This window comes from Apium graveolens, unplaced genomic scaffold (genome assembly GCF_009905375.1).
Source record: "Apium graveolens cultivar Ventura unplaced genomic scaffold, ASM990537v1 ctg621, whole genome shotgun sequence".
Classification (NCBI taxonomy): domain Eukaryota; kingdom Viridiplantae; phylum Streptophyta; class Magnoliopsida; order Apiales; family Apiaceae; genus Apium; species Apium graveolens.
This window is the reverse complement of record NW_027419283.1, coordinates 69,514-79,864: the sequence shown is the minus strand read 5'-3', so window position 1 is coordinate 79,864 and position 10,351 is coordinate 69,514. Positions and strand designations below refer to the sequence as shown.

The 10,351-nt window shown below is 41.5% G+C and overlaps 1 protein-coding gene across 1 annotated transcript; it reads left to right on the top strand.

Moving 5' to 3' along the window:
- The first annotated feature begins 368 nt into the window (after window positions 1–368).
- On the top strand, window positions 369–7,092 carry LOC141703095 (feruloyl CoA ortho-hydroxylase F6H1-3-like). Its single transcript, XM_074506698.1, has 4 exons — window positions 369–886; window positions 1,053–1,495; window positions 5,449–5,462; window positions 6,974–7,092. Exons 1-4 carry the CDS (start codon window positions 398–400, stop codon window positions 7,090–7,092), a joined length of 1,065 nt encoding a protein of 354 aa, XP_074362799.1. The 5' UTR covers window positions 369–397.
- The last annotated feature ends 3,259 nt before the right edge of the window (window positions 7,093–10,351 follow it).

Sequence of the window (10,351 nt, the reverse complement as noted above, 5' to 3'; positions counted from 1 at the left end):
TAACATTTATTCATTATTTAATAACGAGGTGGTTGGTGATTTTGTTGGACGTTTTCAAACAAAATGATTTCAACATATGTATGCACCAGAGGATAAAATATGAATAGAAACTCAGTAAACTTGTACACACTCTAAGGCGTAAATTGATTCCCACATTATAAGCATTTTGGTCACATTTTTAATTTAGATATAATGTGGAATATTTTCCTTGATATAATCAATCATTCTGCTTAGTGCTTCCGGAAGAAACAGCATAGAGTTGCATGAATGTCAACATCGTCCTTTACTCTGAATTTCTGTATATTCTATAAATGTTCAAGTTACATTTCATATGTTACATACGTCAAGACACGAAATATTTAATTTTCAAGTTCCATTCCATCACAGCACACGATCAATGGCTCTCACTTGCTCTGATGACTACAGACATTTTGCAGTAACAAAAGGGCATGGAGTAAAGGGTATATCTGATCTCGGACTAAATGCGTTACCGGAGCAACATGTTCAGCCTCCTGAAGAACGAATAGACATAAGAAAAGTCTTGAGTAAAGAGACCATACCTGTAATTGACATGTTAAATTTTGATGATCCGAATGTGGCTAATCATATTGCCGATGCTGCTGAAGAGTGGGGATTCTTTCAAATTATTAATCATGGAATCCCCTTGGAGGTTCTTGACAATACTATGGAAGCTACCAGGAGATTCTTCGAGTTGCCATTAGATGAGAAGATTATATTTTCGCAAGAAAATTTTCTTACAAAAAATGTTAGGCTTGGAACAAGCTTTGCTCCCAAAGAAGACAAGGTTCTTGAGTGGAAAGATTACCTTAGTTTGTTGTATGTGTCTGATGACGAGTCTTCCAAATTTTGGCCATCTTCGTGCAGGAAACTTGGAACCCAAAAATGTGCACTCCTTCAAAATTGAAACAACCAACATACATTTAATATATATATATATATATATTTCTAATAAACAAATGATGTATACAGCATATATACCATGCACTATATTCTCTAATTCCCTTACAGGTTACCTTGCATATTGTTTTAGCAATGAAGTGCTGGAATTTATGAAGAAGTCTGAGTTTGTCATCAAGTGGGTGTTAAAGGCCCTAATGCAGCGGTTAAAGGTTGAAATAGACTCGAGAGAATCACTTCTAATGGGGTCGAAGAGAATCAACCTCAATTACTATCCCATTTGCCCAAACCCTGAACTTGCAGTTGGAGTAAGCCGCCACTCTGACGCCTCTACATTTACATTTCTTCTTCAAGACTCTATCGGAGGATTATACGTTCAAAAAATGGGGAAGGAATCTGCTTGGATTTACGTGCCTCCTATATCTGGATCAGTAGTAATTAACGTTGGTGATGCTCTTGAGATATTGAGTAATGGAAAATACAAGAGTGTTGAGCATCGTGTTGCTGCCAACGGGAACAGTACTAGAATTTCTGTGCCAATCTTTGTTAACCCCCTACCAGAGTGCTATGAACTAATGTTTTACAGGAAGCTGAAGATAGTATTACGATAATAAATATGATAATATTTCAATTATATTGACACTGACTCCTCACTTTCGAGAGGTGAGACTCTCCCAAATACTCTCAAAATACAATCATAATCAGATAACCCCTCCATGCTAGTCCTCCCATCTGTTATATCCTCATTACAATATTAAATGTTATGAAGTTCCTATTATACCCCTGCTGCTATGTCATTATTTCCCTTGTGACATGTTGACCTGTCTTGACGCTGTCTTCTTTTGTAAGTCAATAATATAGGCTGTCTACTGTCATTCCTAGCATTACCCCCGGCGAGAAGATTCACCTTGTCCTCAAGGTGGAAATCAGGAAAGAACTGGATGATATTGCTGGAGTGTTCCCAAGTAGATTCACTTTCTGGCAGACCTTCCCATTTAATGAGCACTTCATGGTCTGTTGCTTGCCCTGCGGAAGAAGTCCTAATTCCCAGTACCTGCTCAGGTTTACTCTCCATCACCATTGACTCCGTGAGAGCAGGGGGAAGCTGGGGAGAGATAACTAGGTGTCCAACAGCCTTCTTAAGTTGAGAGACATGAAACACCGGGTGTATTCTTGCTGTAGATGGAAGGGCCAGCTTGTAAGCAACACTGCCCACTCTTTGTGTGATTTCATAGGGCCCGTAGTACCTCGAACTGAGCTTGTCAAATGGTCGTCTGGCTAAGGATTGCTGCCGGTAAGGTTGCAGCTTAAGATACACATGATCACCCACTTTGAACTCCACTTCTCTTCGACTCAAATCTTCCTGCAACTTCATTCGATGCTGGGCTTGTAAAAGGTTAGCTTTCAAGTCATCGAGAATGGCATCCCGTTCGACAAGTTGATCCTCTAGGGATGATAGAGCTGTACTACCTGGCTAAAACTTGATTAATTGAGGGAGATCTCGTCCATACAGAACTTTAAAAGGGGTGTAGCCTGTAGAGACATGGTACGAAGTGTTATACCAGTGTTCAGCCCATGGTAAATACTTCACCCATAACTTGGGTTGACTCGAAATGAAGCAGCATAAGTAGGTTTCAACGCATTTATTTACCACTTCGGTCTGCCCATCCGATTGTGGGTGATACGATGTGCTATGACAAAGCTTGGTACTGTGTAGCTGGAACAATTCTTTCCAAAACAAGGACATGAACACCTTGTCCCTGTCAGATACGATAGTTGAAGGAAAACCATGAAGCCGAACTACCTCCCGAATGAAAATTGCAGCCACTGTAGGAGCAGAAAAAGGATGTTTTAAAGAAATGAAGTGTGCATATTTTGACAATCTATCGACCACAACAAGAATTGCATCTGCCCCATTCGATTTGGGGAGTCCCTCAATAAAATCCATGGAGAGATCTTCCCAAACTTTATCGGGTAACGGCAAGGGCTGCAACAATCCCGCTGGGCTTAAACTAGAGGTCTTTGATTGTTGACAAGTGAGACAAGCCTTTACATATGTTGCCACTTGTTTACGCATGCCCGGCCAGTACCAATTCGCAGCCAACCTTTGATACGTTTTAAGGTCTCCTGAATGACCTCCCATCGGAGAATCATGATAGTCCTGCAGAAATTTATTCAACAATACAGAATCCTTTGGTAACACTACTCTTCCCTTATACTTTAACACATCATGTTCCAACTGGTAACCTTTAGGGACCTCCCTTCCTGCCCTCAAATCGTTGGTGAGTTGCTTAATAAAAGGATCCTCCTGAATTTGAGGGTAAAGATCAGACCATTTTGGCCCCCCCGAAGAAATTATAGCACCTAACTCAATTGAACCAGGAAATTCACGTGACAACGCATCAGCGACCTTGTTTGAAGTCCCGGGCTTATAGTGAATTTCGAAGTCGAAACCCATTAATTTGCTTACCCACCGCTGGTACTCAGAACCAACTTCCCGCTGCTCTAACAAAAATTTGAGAATTTGTTGGTCTGTTCGGATTATAAACCTCCTCCCCAAGAGATAGTGCCTCCATTTGAGCACTGCCAAAACAATAGCCATCAATTCTTTCTCGTAAATAGACTTTAGACGTGCCCTTACACCCAAAACCTTACTAAAATAAGCAATCGGGTGACCCTCTTGTAACAAGACTGCACCTAACCCAAATCCTGAAGCATCTGCTTCGATAATAAAAATTTTGGTAAAATCAGGCATGACAAGGATGGGAGCTTGCATAAGGGCCAGTTTTAACTGTTTAAACGCTGTCGTCGCTTCCTGAGTCCAACCAAATTGGTCCTTGCGTGTCTGGTCTGTAAGGGGACGAGCTATTGTAGCATATCCTGCAATAAACCTTCGGTAGTACCCCGATAAGCCCAAGAATCCCTTTAATTCTTTCAAATTACTAGGGATAGGCCATGTTTCCAAAGCTTTAACCTTTTCAGGATCTACTGCTACCCCATTCTCTGAAATAATATGGCCCAAGTAAGCGAGCCGGGTCTGCCCAAACTCGCATTTCTTTTCATTAGCATAAAGCTGGTGGGTAGTCAAGGTCTCCAAAACCAAGCTTAAATGTTCAACATGCTTCTCTTCTGTTGGACTATAAACGAGAATATCATCAAAAAAAACCAACACGAACTTCCGTAAGAAGGGCTTAAACACCGCGTTCATCAATGCTTGAAAGGTGGCCGGCGCGTTCATAAGTCCGAATGGCATTACTAAAAATTCGTAATGCCCTTCGTGAGATCGGAACGCTGTTTTAGGAATATCCTCACTCCTGATTCGAATCTGGTGGTACCCAGATTTTAAATCCAACTTAGAGAATAGCTTGGCCCCTTTTAATTCATCCAGCAGCTCATCTATTGCCGGTATCGGGTATTTTTCGGGAACGGTGGCCTTATTTAGAGCCCGATAGTCGACACAGAATCTCCACGATCCATCCTTTTTCTTAACGAGGATGACCGGACTTGAGAAAGGGCTATGAGATTCTCGAATAATGCCCTCCTTCATCATATCACGAATCAATGCCTCAATTTCATCTTTTTGTGATTGGGGATATCGATATGGCCTTACGCTAATAGGGTATGTCCCGTCTTTCAGATTAATCGCATGCTCATGACCACGGTTAGGAGGCAGACCTGGAGGTAATCGGAAGACCTCTGAATGCTGCTTTAATATGGGTTTTAGATAAGGAGGCATGTTGTTTTCACCCCTTTTCAAACCCTTGTGTTCCCCCGTGGCTGCTAAATGATTGCATTCCACCAAATACCCATCCCCGCCTTTCTGAATAGTTTTCATCATCGCCTTGAATGAGATCATGGTTCGGCCTAAAGATGGGTCACCTTTCAATGTCACACTTCCACCCCCCAACTGAAATCTCAAGGTCTGCGTTTTCCAATTAGTTGATACCGTACCCAATTTCTCCAACCATTGACCTCCTAGAATGACATCAGAATTACCTAACTGAAGAGGCAAATAATCTTCTATCACCGTAACCCCTTGTAAATGAAGCACTACTGATTTACACTCTCCTTTCCCCTGCACATCATCCCCAGTTCCCAAGGAAACACCAAAGCTCTTAGATGGAAGCACCGGCAGTCCCAAACTTTTAACAGCTTCTAATGACACAAAGTTATGGGTAGCACCTGGATTGATCATTACTACCACTTTTTTCCCATAATTTCTCCCATTAATTTCATCGTTTTTGGGCTAGTGATTCCAACTACAGAATTAAGTAAAATTTCTGGCTTGAAATCCATATTTAAATCCAACCCCCCTATTTCTTCTAGTGTCTCCTCTACTTTATCAGCTTGTTCATACTCCTCTCCCCCATCATCCCCTTGCATCAAAATCACGCTCAATTCTTTCTTTTTACACCTATGTCCTGCTGACCATTTTTCATCACAACGGAAACACTCACCCTTCTCCCTCTTACTTTGTAGCTCTTTTTCAGACAAACGTTTAATTTCTCCAACTGGCCTAGCAACCGGAAGAGGTCCCATACCCCGTGATGGTGAGGAGGAGGTGTGTGAGAATACAGAACTTGTGTGTGTGGAAGGACTGAAGGAACTTGAATTATTCTTAAAAGAGGAATAAGATGAATTACCTGAATACGAGGATACTGAACTAGCCCGTTTCCCAGCTTCGTAGAGATGTAGCCCACTTCTCAACTTATCTTCAACCTTAATGGACAGGTCCATGGCATGATCAAGGCTTCTAGGCCCAAGTAGGCGAACCTCGGCCTTGATGTCCTCTTTCAGGCCTGTTATAAATTGGCCCTTGGCAATTTCCTCTGGCACTCCCACCAGTGGTGCCATAAGTTCGATAAACCGTCGACGATACTCAACCACATCAGAGGTTTGATGATGGTTCAACCACTGTTCGTATAAGCTGCCAGCAGAAGTCGGCCGAAATTGATGGAGGAGCATGCCCTTTAGTTCTTCCCATCGGCGTATGGGTCTCCTACTGTGTTCCCATTGGTACCATAATAACGCATCACCATCAAGAGATACAACCGCTGCCTCCACCTGTTCATCCTCCGATAGGCGATAAAACTTGAAGTACCTCTCAGCTCTTAGGATCCAACCATCTGGATTGTTACCTTCGAATGTTGGAAGGTCTAATTTCTTGAATCTCCAATTAGGGCTTGCGTTATAGTTTTGGTGAGAGTTTCCCCCAAAATCTTGAAAAACCCTACCCGACCCATACTCTCCGGTTCGACCCGACCCGTTTTCTCCAAACCGCCCCGACTGAGTACCTGAACCCTCGGGTCCACCCATTCCCGCTCCATCTCCATGTGATCCAAAACGTCCACTGCCAGATCTGTTCTCCAATGAAGGTTTCCTGACCTCACCCTGCAAAGTTTCCATCGACTTGAGAGTAGTCAGCGATGAACGCATTTCTTCTTGGAATTTTTCTTGTTCTCCCTTCATCAGATTCATAAAGACATCTTGCATCTCCCTTGAACGAGCAATCCGGTCTTCCAATCGTTGAGTGGTCTGCTCCAACGAATTTGCAAGTTGCTCAATTAGGGTTTTTTGCATTTCTTGAGCGGCGGTGTTTACCGCAACAGTGATTTGTTCTGCCATCGTTGATTGTAGAGTTGTGAAACCCTGCTCCAACAACTCAATACGGTGCTGATTTGTAGGTGGGGCTCCCATGGTGTTCCTCAACCGTACGGCTCTGATACCACTTTGCTATGAACTAATGTTTTACAGGAAGCTGAAGATAGTATTACGATAATAAATATGATAATAGTTCAATTATATTGACACTGACTCCTCACTTTCGAGAGGTGAGACTCTCCCAAATACTCTCAAAATACAATCATAATCAGATAACCTCTCCATGCTAGTCCCCCCATCTGTTATATCCTCATTACAATATTAAATGTTATGAAGTTCCTATTATACCCCTGCTGCTATGTCATTATTTCCCTTGTGGCATGTTGACCTGTCTTGACGCTGTCTTCTTTTGTAAGTCAATAATATATGCTGTCTACTGTCATTCCTAGCACAGAGGTGCTCATGAATGGAGAAAAACCTTTATACAAGAACGTTTTGTATTCAGATTATGTAAAACATTTCTTTAGAAAATCGCATGACGGGAAGCAGACTGTTAATTTTGCAAAGATTTGATTCGTTGTAGGGACTGTAATATTCGGAATAATTATGTTCTCTAGTGATATACTCGTATATTATTTAATACGAGAGACTATTATTTAAAAGGATTCGTTTTTTATTCAATTATCCAACCCCTTCAAATGAGGTTATTATTTTATATTTAGGGAGTCCCAAATGGGCTATTCTTTACAAATGGGCATGTTGGGCCTCTACATAAATGTTACATAATTATTACAACTAAGTCCTCTTGGGCCCTTCCTTTCTAGTCCAAGATCCAACATTTATCGCCCCTCCTTATTTGTGCAATATCTTTAGATGTGCCTTGTATATTTTTGTTAGATAGGACAAAAAGGAGGTAGAATGCGATCGTAATTAAAGTTAGTGCAGAAATGGAAAATAATGAGAAAAAATAAAATAAAATAAAATAATAACTAAGGACAAAAGTAGGATATTATGATAAGTGATTTTATTTTTGTTTTGTTGTTGTCTTTTTTCTTTTCTTTTATTTTCTCTCCTTTTTTCTTTTTTTTTTCTTTTTTTTATAATCGCCCGGTTGTGGTTTGCCAGTTTATTAATTGGGCTGTGGCTATTCGAATTCCTCCTCTTACTATCAAAAAGGAAGTGGCGCAACACAATGGTTCATCCTCCGTCTAAGACCACTGAGACTGTAAGTCAACTCTTATTTTTTTTCTTTTATTCATAAAGTTATCGACTTTGCATTAATTCTTTGTGTTTGTGTTCTTTTCTTTCCTTATCTATTCTTGTTCTTGAGATTTCGTTTAGAGTGGTTTTCATATTAAGATGGAGAGAATGAGTTCCGCCTCTTCGAAATGTATCGTTTCTAATCGTGACCCTGGTAAGAGACCCCTTAAGGACGGCAATCAGGAATCGTCCCTGAATTTGAATGGTTTGGAGAGTCTTAATTTAGCCGAGTGTCATTCCTTTGATTTTTTGAATGATGACGAGTTTTTACCAGAAATCCCTGAAGGGCCTCCACTTCCGCCTCCTTTGAGTCCACGAACCTTAAGGTTTAGGGATCAGATTTTAGAAAAGAGTCTTAGTCGGGGGAGGGAGGAATTCTCCAATAAGCCTAGTTTTAATTATCCCAGTCATTACATCACCAAGAATCCTCCTCTGGGTAAGTTGAAGTTGTCTGTCAATCTCGACAATGGGTATCGATACGGTGTTCCTACTACTGACGAGCGAGTTTGGATGATGCCCGAGTTTGGAATGCACGGGGTACCTTTGATTTTGTTTCATTTTGGACTTTATTTACCGATGTACCCTTTTTCCTTGCGATATATGAGGCTATCTGATGTGGGGTCGTCCAACTGGTGCCCAACGCCGTTGCCTAGCTGAGTGGTTTTGTGGCTTTATGTTGTGATATAAATAGGATTCCTTCGAAAAAGTTGTTCTTCTCGATATATGGTGTTAGGTATCACGAAGATCAGGTCTATTTTGCACGCGCCATAAAAGAATGAAAATTATGAGTGTAAGGTCCTCGAATTCGGGCTATCATTCCAAGTAGGAAAATTAGCCAGAATACCCTAAATTATCTGAAAAATTTAAAAAGTATGATACTAGTTATCTGGACGAGTTTCATGGCTCGAGGTCGTTGTACACACACCTTCAACTGAAAGATCATAAGCTTTTGGAGATGCCTGATAGTAAGGGAGATAACTTCGATGGTTTTCTTTTCCCTTACTCCCCTTTTATATTTGTTGTTTGCATGATAGATTTTTATTTACTCTCTCTTTTCCTGGATTCTTGTCTTTCATCATTATTATTATTACTCTTCACCCTCATTTTTTAACTGATCTTTTTTCCTTTTTTTTAGTGGCATATAGCTCTTTGCAGAAGATTCTTAGCAATGATATTCGAGAGGAGATGGATAAGGCTATGTTATTTCTTGTTCAAAGGGCATCTCGAGGGACTGCCGATGTTTCTATGCCCGGCCCATCGAGGCCCAGTCATTTTGTATCGATCAAGCTTCTTGATGATCAGGAAAATAAGGTGGTGGAGGATCGGGGCAAAGTTCTATCAGATCCTGAGCCTTTGAATGTCAACCCTTGCAAACGTGTCTGTTGGGAAGATGAGGGAGAGGAGGTTGGTGTAGCTCATGCGGGTGGTGGTGATGTGGCAGTTGGTGCGGTGAATAAGACGGTCACTTTAGTTGGGAACCGGGTGTTGATGTCTAACACCGTCGACTCTCGATCTAGGCGGGAAGTTGTTAGGGTGGAAATTCAGCCTTCTGAGCACTGGACTGGAGGAGCCACAGTGCCTTTAAGGGCTCTTAAAATTTTTAATCTTCCTCAGGATACAGTTGCCTATGAGGGCCAGCGTCAAGATGAGCTCATTGATCGGTTCAAAGGGCGAGTTGGCCGGGTATGAGTGTTTCATTTATAATTTCCTTTTATGTGTATGGCACCCATTTTCCTTTCGTTAGTCGTATTTGTTTCTTATTGTACTTTTGTTATTCTTTTCTTGACAGTTCCTTGCCGACTTTATGCATATTATGGAGGAGTTTAAGGCTGATAGCGATAATGAGGCTCGGTCCAAGTTAGAAGCTGAGATATCTGCTCTTAAGGGAGAGAAGAAAAAGATTGGGTCGAGTTGTGCAGAGTTTGAAAAGCGATTAGGTGATTTGGTAAGTGTGAACGCCGCCCCCAAGGCAATTCGAAAGTGACATGCGAAGAGATAATGACATTCCACCACGAGAAAGACGCGAAAGAGAATGACAACCCCACCCCAAGAACGAAAGAGATTCACTAAACTCAATGCTAAAAAACCATACTAGTTGTATTGAAAACTGAACCAGATTATCAACCCCCGAGGCTAATGAAGCCCGGTCGACCTCCAAGTTCCCGATATTATGATTATCATGAAGACACATGCCACACAACATAACAATGTTTCCAATTAAGCAACCTCATTGAAAGCAAGATTCGTCGAGGATAGCTTGTCCATTATGTGCAGTACGATGAGGCGCATCGTCGAGATCATAAAAGTGATGGCAATCGTATTATCAATGTCATTTTTGGCGAAGTAGCAGCAGGTGGTCTCTCCAATAACTCCCGCAAAAACTATGCAAGAGAGGTATTCAATATTGATCCATCGACTATTAAACGTCCACAGACGAATCTATCCCCGGTCATTTCCTTCTCCGATGATGACTACCGTCCTGGCCTCCTCGAGGGTCACCAAGACACCCTAGTCGTAACCTTAAGGGTAGGAAATAACACCGTTAAGAAAATTCTGGTTGACAATGGAAGTT

Excerpts from the sequence above, each read along its gene's own strand:
- LOC141703095 (XM_074506698.1), top strand. The coding sequence starts at position 398 with ATGGCTCTCACTTGCTCTGATGACTACAGACATTTTGCAGTAACAAAA. Across the intron at positions 887-1,052 it reads TTTGGCCATCTTCGTGCAGG|AATGAAGTGCTGGAATTTAT; the intron begins AAACTTGGAACC and ends TATTGTTTTAGC.